Source organism: Gigantopelta aegis, chromosome 2, assembly GCF_016097555.1.
Source record: "Gigantopelta aegis isolate Gae_Host chromosome 2, Gae_host_genome, whole genome shotgun sequence".
Lineage (NCBI taxonomy): Eukaryota > Metazoa > Mollusca > Gastropoda > Neomphalida > Peltospiridae > Gigantopelta > Gigantopelta aegis.
The window spans coordinates 24,632,909-24,650,155 of record NC_054700.1 but is presented as its reverse complement, the minus strand read 5'-3'; the positions used below and the strand labels follow the sequence as shown (position 1 = coordinate 24,650,155).

At 39.6% G+C, this 17,247-nt stretch overlaps 1 protein-coding gene across 1 annotated transcript in view; it reads left to right on the top strand.

The window, feature by feature from the left end:
* The window catches only part of LOC121387819 (limbic system-associated membrane protein-like), a 61,882-nt gene that overhangs the window by 24,275 nt on the left and 20,360 nt on the right, over positions 1–17,247 (top strand). The window contains exon 7 of the mRNA XM_041519038.1: positions 15,264–15,468. Within this exon, the coding sequence (XP_041374972.1) occupies positions 15,264–15,468 (205 nt within the window). The remainder of the gene's footprint in view (positions 1–15,263; positions 15,469–17,247) is intronic.

Genomic DNA, 17,247 nt, shown 5'->3' with positions numbered 1-17,247 from the left:
AAAGTTCATTTGACTTTTTTAAAATGTAAAACATGGCTTTTTTTGCTTGTGGTGTTAAATGTTTCTTGCATAAATTAAATTTGTTACTTTTTTCAAACCAGATACCTAAATATTTGTATTCATTCATGTTTTCTATTATTTGATTACCCAAATAAAATATTTTCTTATAATCTTTCTTTGTCCCACCAAATTTCACAATCTTGATCTTGGATGTGTTTATCGACAGGTGCCATGTTTTACAATAAGTATCATAAGCATTTAATACTTTTTGAAGTTCATTCTCATTTCTAGCTAATAATACAGTATCATCTGCATACAACATAACAAATATTCAAATATATATCAAAATCAAATGCATTGATAGTTATACCTGTACATTGTTGATGTTGTAAAAATTCTTCTAGATCATTTAAATACAATGAAAATAAAAGGTGATAAATGTTCTCCTTGCCTCACTCCTATATCACATGGAAAAAACTCATCTTTTCTAACGCATGACTTAATACCATTATACATGTGATGAATTATTCTGAACATTTTCCGATCTATGTTGTATTTCAATAACTTCCACCAAAGACCAATGAATGCACAACTTTCCTTTTTTCCTTCTCAATAATTCAACTAAAGCATAAAGTAGAAACACATAATCATTTGTAGCGTAACCTTTTCTGAAGCCAGCTTTGACTTTTGATAAAATGTTGTATTTATCCACATAAGCAGTTAGTCTGTTATTAAGTACATTTGTAAATAGTTTACTAAAACAGGATACTAATGTCATAGGTCTATAGTTTTGAACATCATGTACATCTCCGCTGTTTTTATATATTGTAGTTATAGTGCCATTTAGCCATTCACTTGGGTATTTACCACTATCCACGACTAGGTTAAAAAAAAATATATAAACTGGTAAAAGATTGTTTAGCGTAGTTTTTATATATTCGTTTAAAACATTATGTCCTGGTGTTTTATTATTTTTCAATTGTTTTACTGCTTTCTTTATTTCTTCATCTGTTATTGGCTTGTTCAAAAAGTCATTCAAGTCAACTGCTGAAGCTATCTCGTCCACGTTAACAACATCATCATCTACTCGTCTTTATAACAATTGGTATTCTTAAAATAAATGAAATTCTTCTAGGGAGGGGCTAGATAATACTTTTTTTTAACCTTTTATTATTTTTAAAGTATGCTTAGGGTCACTTTTTATTACATTTGAAAGATTTTTTTCTACTTTTTAATTATAAGCCTTACTGTGCTTTCTGATCGTCCTCTTGTACTTTTTGCTAGCAGTGATATCAGCTTGTTTATTGTCTTCGCTATTGTGTAACCGATAAATATGTTTGGCTCTGTGGAACGTTTTTCTTGCATTAATAAACTCAATCATTCAACAGGCCTGTTCAGGTAACAACGCCAAACTCAGTAATTCAACAGCCCTGTTCAAGTAACAACGCCAAACTCAGTAATTCAACAGGCCTGTTCAAGTAACAACGTCAAACTCAGTCATTCAACAGGCCTGTTCAAGTAAAAACGCCAAACTCAGTAATTCAACAGGCCTGTTCAAGTAGCAACGCTAAACTCAGTAATTCAACAGGCCTGTTCAAGTAACAACGCCAAACTCACTAATTGAACATGCCTGTTCAAGTAAGAACATCAAACTCACTAATTCAACATGCCTGTTCAAGTAACAACGCCAAACTCAGTAATTCAACAGGCCTGTTCAAGTAGCAACGATAAACTCAGTAATTCAACAGGCCTGTTCAAGTAACAACGCCAAACTCACTAATTGAACATGCCTGTTCAAGTAAGAACATCAAACTCACTAATTCAACATGCCTGTTCAAGTAACAACGCCAAACTCAGTAATTCAACAGGCCTGTTCAAGTAGCAACGCTAAACTCAGTAATTCAACAGCCCTGTTCAAGTAACAACGCCAAACTCACTAATTGAACATGCCTGTTCAAGTAACAACGCCAAACTCAGTAATTCAACAGGCCTGTTCATGTAATAACACCAAACTCAGTAATTCAACAGCCCTGTTCAAGTAACAACGCCAAACTCAGTAATTCAACAGGCCTGTTCATGTAATAACACCAAACTCACTAATTCAACATGCCTGTTCAAGTAACAACGCCAAACTCAGTAATTCAACAGGCCTGTTCATGTAATAACACCAAACTCAGTAATTCAACAGGCCTGTTCAAGTAACAACGCCAAACTCAGTAATTCAACAGGCCTGTTCATGTAATAACACCAAACTCAGTAATTCAACAGCCCTGTTCAAGTAACAACGCCAAACTCAGTAATTCAACAGGCCTGTTCATGTAATAACACCAAACTCACTAATTCAACATGCCTGTTCAAGTAACAACGCCAAACTCAGTAATTCAACAGGCCTGTTCATGTAATAACACCAAACTCAGTAATTCAACAGGCCTGTTCAAGTAAAAACGCCAAACTCAGTAATTCAACAGGCCTGTTCAAGTAGCAACGCTAAACTCAGTAATTCAACAGGCCTGTTCAAGTAACAACGCCAAACTCAGTAATTCAACAGGCCTGTTCAAGTAGCAACGCCAAACTCAGTAATTCAACAGGCCTGTTCAAGTAACAACGCCAAACTCACTAATTGAACATGCCTGTTCAAGTAAGAACATCAAACTCACTAATTCAACATGCCTGTTCAAGTAACAACGCCAAACTCAGTAATTCAACAGGCCTGTTCAAGTAGCAACGCTAAACTCAGTAATTCAACAGCCCTGTTCAAGTAACAACGCCAAACTCACTAATTGAACATGCCTGTTCAAGTAAGAACATCAAACTCACTAATTGAACATGCCTGTTCAAGTAACAACGCCAAACTCAGTAATTCAACAGGCCTGTTCATGTAATAACACCAAACTCAGTAATTCAACAGGCCTGTTCAAGTAAGAACATCAAACTCAGAGATTCAACAGGCCTGTTCAAGTAACAACGCCAAACTCAGAGATTCAACAGGCCTGTTCAAGTAACAACGTCAAACTCAGTAATTCAACAGGCCTGTTCAAGTAACAACGCCAAACTCAGTAATTCAACAGGCCTGTTCAAGTAAGAGCATCAAACTCAGAGATTCAACAAGCCTGTTCAAGTAACAACGCCAAACTCAGAGATTCAAAAGGCCTGTTCAAGTAACAACGTCAAACTCAGTAATTCAACAGGCCTGTTCAAGTAACAACGCCAAACTCAGTAATTCAACAGGCCTGTCCAAGTAAGAACATCAAACTCAGAGATTCAACAGGCCTGTTCAAGTAACAACGCCAAACTCAGTCATTCAACAGGCCTGTTCAAGTAACAACGCCAAACTCAGTCATTCAACAGGCCTGTTCAAGTAACAACGTCAAACTCAGTCATTCAACAGGCCTGTTCAAGTAAAAACGCCAAACTCAGTAATTCAACAGCCCTGTTCAAGTAACAACGCCAAACTCACTAACTGAACATGCCTGTTCAAGTAACAACGCTAAACTCGGAGATTCAACAGGCCTGTTCAAGTAACAATGTCAGACTCAGTCATTCAACAGGCCTGTTCAAGTAACAACGCCAAACTCAGTCATTCAACAGGCATGTTCAAGCAATAACGCCAAACTCAGTCATTCAACATGCCTGTTCAAGTAACAACGTCAAACTCAGTCATTCAACAGGCCTGTTCAAGTAAGAACACCAAACTCGGTAATTCAACCGGCCTGTTCGAGTACTAACATCAAACTCGGTCATTCAACAGGCCTTTTCAAGTAAGAACACCAAACTCGGTAATTCAACAGGCCTGTTCAAGTAATAACATCAAACTCGGTAATTCAACAGGCCTGTTCAAGTAAGAATACCAAACTAGGTAATTCAACAGGCATGTTCAAGTAATAACATCAAACTCGGTAATTCAAAGGCCTGTTCAAGGAAGAACACCAAACTCGGTAATTCAACAGGCCTGTTCAAGGAAGAACACCAAACTCGGTAATTCAACAGGCCTGTTCAAGTAAGAACACCAAACTCGGTAATTCAACAGCCCTGTTCAAATAACAACGCCAAACTCAGTAATTCAACAGGCCTGTTCAAGTAAGAACATCAAACTTGGTAATTCAACAACCCTGTTCAAGTAACAACGCCAAACTCAGTAATTCAACAGGCCTGTTCAAGTAAGAACATCAAACTCAGTAATTCAACAGGCCTGTTCAAGTAATAACGTCAAACTCGGTAATTCAACAGGCCTGTTCAAGTAACAACGTCAGACTCAGTCATTCAACATGCCTGTTCAAGTAACAACGCCAAACTCAGTCATTCAACAGGCCTGTTCAAGCAATAACGCCAAACTCAGTCATTCAATATGCCTGTTCAAGGAAGAACACCAAACTCGGTAATTCAACAGGCCTGTTCAAGTAAGAACGTCAAACTCGGTAATTCAACAGGCCTGTTCAAGTAATAACATCAAACTCAGTAATTCAACAGGCCTGTTCAAGCAATAACGCCAAACTCAGTCATTCAACATGCCTGTTCAAGTAACAACGTCAAACTCAGTAATTCAACAGGCCTGTTCAAGTAAGAACACCAAACTCGGTAATTCAACAGGCCTGTTCAAGTACTAACATCAAACTCGGTCATTCAACAGGCCTTTTCAAGTAAGAACACCAAACTCGGTAATTCAACAGGCCTGTTCAAGTAATAACATCAAACTCGGTAATTCAACAGCCCTGGTCAAGTAATAACATCAAACTCGGTAATTCAACAGGCCTGTTCAAGTAAGAACACCAAACTAGGTAATTCAACAGGCATGTTCAAGTAATAACATCAAACTCGGTAATTCAACAGGCCTGTTCAAGGAAGAACACCAAATTCGGTAATTCAACAGGCCTGTTCAAGTAAGAACGTCAAACTCGGTAATTCAACAGGCCTGTTCAAGTAATAACATCAAACTCGGTAATTCAACAGGCCTGTTCAAGTAATAACATCAAACTCGGTAATTCAACAGGCCTGTTCAAGTAAGAACATTAAACTCAGTACTTCAACTGGCCTGTTCAAGTAATAACATCAAACTCAGTAATTCAACAGGCCTGTTCAAGTAATAACATCAAACTCGGTAATTCAACAGGCCTGTTCAAGTAAGAACATTAAACTCAGTACTTCAACAGGCCTGTTCAAGTACTAACATCAAACTCAGTAATTCAACAGGCCTGTTCAAGTACTAACATCAAACTCGGTAATTCAACAGGCCTGTTCAAGTAAGAACATCAAACTCGGTAATTCAACAGGCATGTTCAAGTAAGAACATCAAACTCGGTAATTCAACAGCCCTGTTCAAATAACAACGCCAAACTCAGTAATTCAACAGGCCTGTTCAAGTAAGAACATCAAACTCGGTAATTCAACAACCCTGTTCAAGTAACAACGCCAAACTCAGTAATTCAACAGGCCTGTTCAAGTAAGAACATCAAACTCAGTAATTCAACAGGCCTGTTCAAGTAATAACGTCAAACTCGGTAATTCAACAGGCCTGTTCAAGTAACAACGTCAGACTCAGTCATTCAACATGCCTGTTCAAGTAACAACGCCAAACTCAGTCATTCAACATGCCTGTTCAAGGAAGAACACCAAACTCGGTAATTCAACAGGCCTGTTCAAGTAAGAACGTCAAACTCGGTAATTCAACAGGCCTGTTCAAGTAATAACATCAAACTCGGTAATTCAACAGGCCTGTTCAAGCAATAACGCCAAACTCAGTCATTCAACATGCCTGTTCAAGTAACAACGTCAAACTCAGTCATTCAACAGGCCTGTTCAAGTAAGAACACCAAACTCGGTAATTCAACAGGCCTGTTCAAGTACTAACATCAAACTCGGTCATTCAACAGGCCTTTTCAAGTAAGAACACCAAACTCGGTAATTCAACAGGCCTGTTCAAGTAATAACATCAAACTCGGTAATTCAACAGCCCTGGTCAAGTAATAACATCAAACTCGGTAATTCAACAGGCCTGTTCAAGTAAGAACACCAAACTAGGTCATTCAACAGGCATGTTCAAGTAATAACATCAAACTCGGTAATTCAACAGGCCTGTTCAAGGAAGAACACCAAACTCGGTAATTCAACAGGCCTGTTCAAGTAAGAACGTCAAACTCGGTAATTCAACAGGCCTGTTCAAGTAATAACATCAAACTCAGTAATTCAACAGGCCTGTTCAAGTAATAACATCAAACTCGGTAATTCAACAGGCCTGTTCAAGTAAGAACATTAAACTCAGTACTTCAACTGGCCTGTTCAAGTAATAACATCAAACTCAGTAATTCAACAGGCCTGTTCAAGTAATAACATCAAACTCGGTAATTCAACGTGCCTGTTCAAGTAAGAACATTAAACTCAGTACTTCAACAGGCCTGTTCAAGTACTAACATCAAACTCAGTAATTCAACAGGCCTGTTCAAGTACTAACATCAAACTCGGTAATTCAACAGGCCTGTTCAAGTAAGAACATCAAACTCGGTAATTCAACAGGCTTGTTCAAGTAAGAACATCAAACTCGGTAATTCAACAGGCCTGTTCAAGTAAGAACATCAAACTCGGTAATTCAACAGGCTTGTTCAAGTAAGAACATCAAACTCGGTAATTCAACAGGCCTGTTCAAGTAAGAACATCAAACTCGGTAATTCAACAGGCCTGTTCAAGTAAGAACACCAAACTCGGTAATTCAACAGCCCTGTTCAAGTAATAACATCAAACTCAGTAATTCAACAGGCCTGTTCAAGTAAGAACATCAAACTCGGTAATTCAACAGACCTGTTCAAGTAAGAACATCAAACTCAGTCATGCAACAGGCCTGTTCAAGTAACAAAGTCAAACTCAGTAATTCAACAGGCCTGTTCAATTAATATCACCGTGTTCTGTTAGTACCTCTTCACCTTGTGTATCTTCAGGTCGAGCTCTCGCAATCGCACACCAGTTTGGTTTTATCGCCTAACGTTAACTGTCCATAATTGGATATAGGTATGCATATAAATTAAACAGGAAAATGATAATAGTGTACAATGGGATAACTATAAATGAAACTCGTTATGCTCCGAAAATCCACGTTACATACAATGATACGTCCACAGTAGTGGTAACCAGAAACGTTTGAAACAGAGGAGGGCGGGGTGGTAGTGAACATAATGAACAAAACATAGCTATGAACAATGTGTGTGAACGTTTTAAGCAGAACTTATAAGTTGTTTTTTGTTGGAGGTTTTGTTCTTGTTGTTGTTTTTGTTGAGTTTTTTGGGGGTGGGACTTTATTTGGTTTTGTTCTGTTGTTTTTCAACAATGTAATAACCCACCTCTTGACCAAGCCAAACGATCTACAATATGAACAAATAATTAAGTAATGGTGTACTTTGGCCTCATTTGAAGATTGTTCACTCCCTACAAGTTAAAATCATAATTTGAAGGTAATTACTTGATTTTTAGCTGTAACTAACCATTTAAAGGTAATTATTAACTGTAAATACATGACTGTATTATTAACTGTAAATAATTATTTGACGGTAACGACTATATTATTAATGGTGTATGATAAACGTTAGTCTCGATCAGTCCATACTTGAGGTTCACGTCGCGTGTATTTATTTCAAAACATTTAAAGAATAAAACTATTTCTTCTGCCAAAAAAATTAATGAAAAAAAGGGAAAAAAGGACCCAAAAAACTTGGGGTTTAATGCAGAGGATTATAACTTCATCCCATAAAGAGCATTTCTTATGGCTAAATTTGCTGTGTATTTAATTTGATAATTTTTCATATTCATGGAATTATAAAGTTCAGATTTTAAAATACGTGATAATGCATTTAGCCAATCTAAGCATTTATTACGAACGTAATCACAGCTTCGAACGTGTATGTATATGCGAAGTTCAATGACCCCAGAATACAATGCAATGCTAAATAAACGTCCATCCGAAAGGTCTAGTCCAAAATTGCCATTGGCTAAACGTATTTATGCTCACTATTTGCTGAAAGCATACGCTATCAACAGACAGCTGGGGAAAATGGAAAAGGAAAACTAGACATTGGTCTTTGTTGGCTGGAAATGGCACCGAGTCGGTTTTCAGCCCGTTCGGAATATTGGAATACTTTATTAGACAAGTCATTAATAAATTACTTCCCATGTACTGAAGAAGTAGATCGCGTTCGCTTAGCTCACAGCGGCATAATATATGATTAGACTCCATAAAACAGCGTGAAGAGTCCAAAGAAACAAATATAGAACAATAAAGTACGATTACGTTACGTCAAAGACAATCGAGCAGATCTATAATTGATTACCAGTACGTTTTTGTTGTGCTGTATGCGAACACACGAAGACATCTATAATTGATTACCAGTACGTTTTTGTTGTGCTGTATGCGAACACACGAAGACATCTATAATTGATTACCAGTACGTTTTTGTTGTGCTGTATGCGAACACACGAAGACGTATATAATTGATTACCAGTACGTTTTTGTTGTGCTGTATGCGAACACACGAAGACGTATATAATTGATTACCAGTACGTTTTTGTTGTGCTGTATGCGAACACACGAAGACGTATATAATTGATTACCAGTACGTTTTTGTTGTGCTGTATGCGAACACACGAAGACATCTATAATTGATTACCAGTACGTTTTTGTTGTGCTGTATGCGAACACACGAAGACGTATGTAATTGATTACCAGTACGTTTTTGTTGTGCTGTATGCGAACACACGAAGACATCTATAATTGATTACCAGTACGTTTTTGTTGTGCTGTATGCGAACACACGAAGACATCTATAATTGATTACCAGTACGTTTTTGTTGTGCTGTATGCGAACACACGAAGACGTATGTAATTGATTACCAGTACGTTTTTGTTGTGCTGTATGCGAACACACGAAGACGTATATAATTGATTACCAGTACGTTTTTGTTGTGCTGTATGCGAACACACGAAGACGTATATAATTGAAGGACGAGTTTCTGTGGCGATAGCAAGGCTTTTGTCTCATAGTTGTTTTGTTTTTTTATCATCTGAACACGACTGGTATATCAAAGACCGTGGTATGTGCTATCCCGTCTGTTGGATTGTGCATATAATAGATCCCTTGCAACTAATTGAAAAATATAGCGGGTTTCCTCTCTAAGATTATATGTCAAAATTACAAAATGTTTGACATCCAATGGCCGATGATTTTTAAATGAATGTGCTTTAGTGGTCTCGTTAAACAAAACAAACGGGGGTTTCTTGTGGTGAATTTGTTATTTTACTGCTAAAACGAGATATCACTCTCAATCCCCATCTCTTCCTTGAGACTAGTTTAAGGAGAGTGGTTGTCAGCTCCTTTTAGCATGTGACTATATATGGCATTAATTAAATATGGTATTAATTGGCACCCTATAATGTAAGTTAGGGTAGCAAATTAAGCACACACTTACACCCCACTTTTTCACTACGAGATCTGAAATAGTAACATATGAGACGCCAGCAAAGATTTTTCCTTATGGTGTAGATACATATTATGTCATATCTGAGAACAATTTAATGGGGTGTTGTTAGATGCATTATCTCTCATTTTCACCATTTATTTATCATTTATTAGTGCAAAAAGAAACACAACTACGACCCCGAATTGTTTAAGATCATCATATTATTGTGAGCTCAAATTTAGGTCAGATTAAGCAGGGCGCTAAGTGATACTGTGAATTTACACATAACGTGCACGGTGTACCGCTGGGCGTGGTGTGGGTGTGGTCAATATTTGGCTTGCTTCTATCACTGTTCAACACGCCTGTCATGGGCACACCTCTCACTCCGCCAGAGAGTTCTCTCCGAGTGAGGCGGCGAATGTGCCGCTAGGTTCTGCAGATACATAAGAGGCTTATAGCGGCACACAAACAAGAGAGGATCACCGGCTTCTGTTCTGATTGTCTCGTTATCATAAATAGTTTCCATAAGTACTGGACTTTTAACTTTCCGTTAAAGATACTATCGAGACTTTGCTTCCATTTTTAAAGGGGCGGGATGTAGCATATTGGGCTATTTCTCCTTCCAGCCAGTGCACCATGACTGGTATATCAACGGCTGTGTTGTTCTGTCTGTGGGATAATGCATATAAAAAATCCCTTGCTACTAATGAAAAATGTAGCGGGTTTCCTCTCTAAGACTATATGTCAAAATTACAAAATATTTGACACCCAATAGCCGATCATTAATATATCAATGTGCTTTAGTGGCGGTCTTAAACAAAAACAAACTTTACCCTTTTTAAGATGTGTGTAACTAATAGTGACTTTTAACCGACTGAAGGTTCAAGCACGACTGTCTTGGGGAATCTTGGAGGATGTACTCAACACAGTCGTGCTTGAACCTCAGTGGATGTCAGCACGAGTGAAATGGTTGATTGATTGATCGACCATAGATACATTTAGATAGACTGTCTTCTTTAGAATGTCAGTGTTTGTATATCCACACTGTTTCCCGCCCTCCTCGTGTCTTTGCGTGTTTGTATATCCACACTGTTTCCCGCCCTCCTCGTGTCTTTGAGTGTTTGTATATCCACACTGTTTCTCGCCCTCCTCGTGTCTTTGAGTGTTTGTATATCCACATTGTTTCCCGCCCTCCTCGTGTCTTTGAGTGTTTGTATATCCACATTGTTTCCCGCCCTCCTCGTGTCTTTGAGTGTTTGTATATCCACACTGTTTCCCGCCCTCCTCGTGTCTTTGAGTGTTTGTATATCCACACTGTTTCCCGCCCTCCTCGTGTCTTTGAGTGTTTGTATATCCACACTGTTTCTCGCCCTCCTCGTGTCTTTGAGTGTTTGTATATCCACATTGTTTCCCGCCCTCCTCGTGTCTTTGCGTGTTTGTATATCCACACTGTTTCCCGCCCTCCTCGTGTCTTTCAGTGTTTGTATATCCACACTGTTTCTCGCCCTCCTCGTGTCTTTGAGTGTTTGTATATCCACACTGTTTCCCGCCCTCCTCGTGTCTTTGAGTGTTTGTATATCCACACTGTTTCTCGCCCTCCTCGTGTCTTTGAGTGTTTGTATATCCACACTGTTTCCCGTCCTCCTCGTGTCTTTGAGTGTTTGTATATCCACATTGTTTCTCGCCCTCCTCGTGTCTTTGAGTGTTTGTATATCCACATTGTTTCCCGCCCTCCTCGTGTCTTTGAGTGTTTGTATATCCACACTGTTTCTCGCCCTCCTCGTGTCTTTGAGTGTTTGTATATCCACACTGTTTCCCGCCCTCCTCGTGTCTTTGAGTGTTTGTATATCCACATTGTTTCCCGCCCTCCTCGTGTCTTTCAGTGTTTGTATATCCACACTGTTTCCCGCCCTCCTCGTGTCTCTGAGTGTTTGTATATCCACACTGTTTCCCGCCCTCCTCGTGTCTTTGAGTGTTTGTATATCCACATTGTTTCCCGCCCTCCTCGTGTCTTTCAGTGTTTGTATATCCACACTGTTTCCCGCCCTCCTCGTGTCTCTGAGTGTTTGTATATCCACACTGTTTCCCGCCCTCCTCGTGTCTTTGAGTGTTTGTATATCCACACTGTTTCTCGCCCTCCTCGTGTCTTTGAGTGTTTGTATATCCACATTGTTTCCCGCCCTCCTCGTGTCTTTGCGTGTTTGTATATCCACACTGTTTCCCGCCCTCCTCGTGTCTTTGAGTGTTTGTATATCCACACTGTTTCTCGCCCTCCTCGTGTCTTTGAGTGTTTGTATATCCACACTGTTTCCCGCCCTCCTCGTGTCTTTGAGTGTTTGTATATCCACACTGTTTCTCGCCCTCCTCGTGTCTTTGAGTGTTTGTATATCCACACTGTTTCCCGTCCTCCTCGTGTCTTTGAGTGTTTGTATATCCACATTGTTTCTCGCCCTCCTCGTGTCTTTGAGTGTTTGTATATCCACATTGTTTCCCGCCCTCCTCGTGTCTTTGCGTGTTTGTATATCCACACTGTTTCCCGCCCTCCTCGTGTCTTTGAGTGTTTGTATATCCACACTGTTTCTCGCCCTCCTCGTGTCTTTGAGTGTTTGTATATCCACACTGTTTCCCGCCCTCCTCGTGTCTTTGAGTGTTTGTATATCCACACTGTTTCTCGCCCTCCTCGTGTCTTTGAGTGTTTGTATATCCACACTGTTTCCCGCCCTCCTCGTGTCTTTGAGTGTTTGTATATCCACACTGTTTCTCGCCCTCCTCGTGTCTTTGAGTGTTTGTATATCCACACTGTTTCCCGTCCTCCTCGTGTCTTTGAGTGTTTGTATATCCACACTGTTTCTCGCCCTCCTCGTGTCTTTGAGTGTTTGTATATCCACATTGTTTCCCGCCCTCTCGTGTCTTTGAGTGTTTGTATATCCACACTGTTTCCCGTCCTCCTCGTGTCTTTGAGTGTTTGTATATCCACACTGTTTCCCGTCCTCCTCGTGTCTTTGAGTGTTTGTATATCCACACTGTTTCCCGACCTCCTCGTGTCTTTGCGTGTTTGTATATCCACACTGTTTCCTGCCCTCCTCGTGTCTTTGTAGAAGCTTAAACATCATTTTACTTCCTAGTATAGCTTTTAGTTATTTTTCGTAGGTTTGAAATTACTAGGAGATAAACAAGCGGTTTACTACAACCATTAAAACGACCATATTTCACATTGTACATATATATACTGATACTAAACAAGAAAGTGTATTAATTATAAGTACGTTTAAGCGTTATGTAGGCTCTATTAGCCAGAACCATGTTACAGTAGTAGCAAAATCGGAATATGCTGTAGTGGAGAATGTACGAGGACGTGTGGATTCATGAAAATAATCTACACCTAATCTAAACAATAGTGTGACGTTACAGGTATGGATTAATTTTTTATAATTTTTCATTTCATTTTTCTTTTAACGTATTTTCATGCTTATATCCCATTAAAGTTCTAGCACGCTTCTATGGGCATACACATCTCAACTATTTGTGCTGTCTGTCCAGGACAATGGGTTAGCGATTACCCGTTAGTTGTTAGTGAAAGAGACGTCTTTGTAGTGGTCATGTTCCTCCCAACTAAGTTGTTAAAACTCGCTCTGGATGAGAGCTGGAACCGGGATGTGAACCCAGTACATACCAGCAATAATTTTAATGGTTTATCCACCTCTCTACCAATTCCAAGTCTCTTAAAGCATAAAAAACTTCCCTTCTATTGCCTTTTTTTCGGTAATGAAAACACGTGTCTCTCCTTCACAGTACACCGACTTTTAACTCTGATCCGACCCGACTCCTTCTACAGGCTGAATAATACTCAATTAGGATTGCCACCAGCTCTGGGAATTGCCTCCCGTCGAAGAACAAGGCGAGAAGGTTGTGAACAAGGTTTTCAGTGGGAAGTATCGAACACTTTCGCCATCCTAGGAGAGCGTTTGACCATCTTTATTTCTCCGTTGGCTTTTTCTTCTGTCAAATATGATTTCGTTCATTGTTCGGAATCAATATATTTACATCTATTCTTGTTGTTTACTGACCCGTCCGACGGTGCTTGGGGAGGCCAAGGCGAGACTTACGTCCGTAACTCACGCTGTCTGGTCAACCCCCTTTTGCCGCTCTGAAACTGATCGAAGGCTGATGAGGTTAAGAAATTACGTTTTTCCTGCATTGTCTTTAATTAAGGACTGCAAGAATTAGCTGCTTCTGCCCGGCCGCAATTGGTTTATCGGTCGGTGTGAGTGTCTCACGGAGTATGACTGGAATTTAACGCAACACAAGAATATGGCTCTCTTGGGATTCGATTCGCGCCATGCTGTTACTGGTGTCGGGTCAGTTATCGTGAAGTTAACTTTTCATTTCCATCACTGTTAAAATAAGCTTGCAATATTGGCCAAGCTCTGTATTCTTCGTATACGGTAGCCTTTTACAATCATATATCAGTGGCATTTGTTAGTAGAAATATTATTTGGCGATTCTATATTTAAAAAAACACGGACACACACGCACATACACATACACACTTCACGTTCATGCTTCTGGCCCCGTGCTTATAAACCTCATTCAAATAGCATTACGTTAAAGTCTGGACTTTATTAAAGTCTAGACTTTAAGTTTTATAAGCACGGGCCCTGATCGTATTTGACAATGTTAACGCTTCCACAAGTTACTGTATTTTCAAGATCTTCTACTAGCTAGTCGATCGCATGTAGTCGCTGATAGTATATCAGATACGTCAGTGCACCATTTCAGAAACCAGCACTTAAAGACAAACCCCTTCTGTACCCCCATGTTCTACTCCACGACTGCAACACACACATACACAACACACACACAACACACACACACACACACACACGCACACACACTTACACATGTACATATATATATACATATATACATACATGTATATACATACATACATACATACATACATACATACATACATAAATACTATGTACACATTGTGTGTGTGTGTATACGTGTGTGTGTGTGTGTATACGTGTGTGTGTGTGTGTGTGTGTGTGTGTGTGTGTATATATATATATATATATATTAATTTACGGGTGTAAAGATACACCGATGTATCACGATACTACTGCTGGCGATACTATACATGATGCTCTTGCTTTTGTATCGATTCCTATTTTGGCCACGTATTTATACCTATATTAATTATATATCCATTTACCAACACCAGTTTGTACTGGTATATACTTATTGACAAAAAACGACAGTGGACAGAGAATATACATACATGTGCCTGCTTATGTCAATATACCTGTGATGTGGTAGTTCTACATTTAATCAGAGTTTAATCAGTGTTTTAATATTATCAAGTTTATTTTTAATTTTTAAATCACTTCACTCAAGCTTCAACTTCTTGTTTTACGGGAAAAAACATTGCGAATCAGGTATCGTATCGATGGCTAAGTATCGTGATACGTATCGTATCGTAAGGTAAGTGTATCGTGACACCCCAAATATATATATATATACTAATACATAATAATACATATACATATACACATGCAGATGCACATGCACATACACATACACATGCATATGCATATACACATACAGATGCATGTGCATATACATGTGCATATGCATATACATATATTTGTAATATGCATATATATTTTTGTATTATTATTATTACTGTTGTTGTTTGGGGTATTTGAGAATTATACCCTAACATGATACAATATAATGTTAAGTAAAAGGTGGATCTTTGATATAGGTCAATGACGGCCATGTATATTTCTGTTACCAAGCGGATGCTCTATTCGATATTATAGGTTGTGTGGACTGACCAGTGGTCAACACTGCTGACCTTCGAAGACCGAAGGATAATCGACGATGAACGGATGAGTATTGAGCGTCCGTACACCAAAGACTGGAACCTGCACATACGTAGCGTCAAACACAGCGACCAAGGCGTCTACCACTGTCAGATCAACACCAACCCCGTCAAGATCAAAACTGTCAATCTACACGTACAAGGTAAGAACACACCGACCAGGGCGTCTACCACTGTCAGGTCAACGCTAACCCCGTCATGATTAAAACTGTCAATCTACACGTACAAGATAATGACACACCGACCAGGGCGTCTAACACTGACAAGTCAACACCAAACCTGCCATGATTAAAACTGTCAATCTACACGTATAAGGTAATGTCACACCGACCAAGGCGTATACCACCGTCAGATCAACACCAACCCCGTCAAGATCAAAACTGTCAATCTACACGTACAAGGTAAGAACATACCTACCAGGGCGTCTACCACTGTCAGGTCAACGCTAACCCCGTCATGATTAAAACTGTCAGTCTACACGTACAAGGTAATGACACACCGACCAGGGCGTCTACCACTGACAAGTCAACACCAAACCTGCCATGATTAAAACTGTCAATCTACACGTATAAGGTAATGTCACACCGACCAAGGCGTATACCACTGTCAGGTCAACACCAACCCAGTCAAGATCAAAACTGTCAATCTACACGTACACGGTAAGACCACACCGACCAGGGCGTCTACCACTGTCAGGTCAACGCTAACCCCGTAATGATTAAAACTGTCAATCTACACGTACAAGATAATGACACACCGACCAGGGCGTCTACCACTGTCAGGTCAACACCAAACCTGCCATGATTAAAACTGTCAATCTACACGTATACGGTAATGACACACCGACTAGGGCGTTTACAACTGTCAGATCAAAACCAACCCCGTCAGGATTAAAACTGTAAATCTACACGTACAAGCTAAGGACATATACACCAACCCCGTCAAGATCAAAACTGTAAATCTACACGTACAAGGTAAAGACATATACACCAACCCCGTCAAGATCAAAAATGTAAATATGCACGTATAAGCTAAGGACACACCGACTAGGGCGTCTACAACTGTCCGATCAACACCAACACCGTCAAGATTAAACCTGTAAATATACACGTACACAGTCAGAACACACCGACTAGAGTGTCTACAACTGTCAGATTAACACCAACCCCGTCAAGGTCAAAACTGTAAATCTACACCTTCAAGATAAGGACACTATGGCATCTACAACTGTCAGGTCAACACCAACCCTATCAAGATTAAATCTGTAAATATACACGTACAAGGTAAGGACACACTGATTAATGTGTCTACAACTATCTGATCAACACTAATCCCGTCAAGATCAAAACTGTAAATCTACACGTACACGGTAAAGACATATACACCATCCCCGTCACGATCAAAACTGTAAATCTACACGTACATGGTAAAGACACACCGACCAGGGCGTCTACAATTGTAAGATCAACACCAAACCCGTCAAGATTAAAACTGTAAATATACAGGTACAAGGTAAGGACATATACACCAACCCCGTCAAGATCAAAACTGTAAATCTACACGTTCAAGGTAAGGACACACCGACCAGGGCGTCTACAACTGTCAGATCAACACCAACCCCGTCAAGATCAAAACTGTAAATCTACACGTACAAGGTAAGGACACACCGACCAGGGCGTTTACAACTGTCAGATCAACACCGACCCCGTCAAGATCAAAACTGTAAATCTACACGTACAAGATAAGTACATACACACCGACCAGGGCGTTTACAACTGTTAGATTAATAACACACCATCAAGATTAAAACTGTAAATCTACATGTACAAGGTAAGGACACACCGACTAGGGCGTCGACATCTGTCAGATCAACACCGACCTTGTCAAGATCAAAACTGTAAATCTACACGTACAAAGTAAGG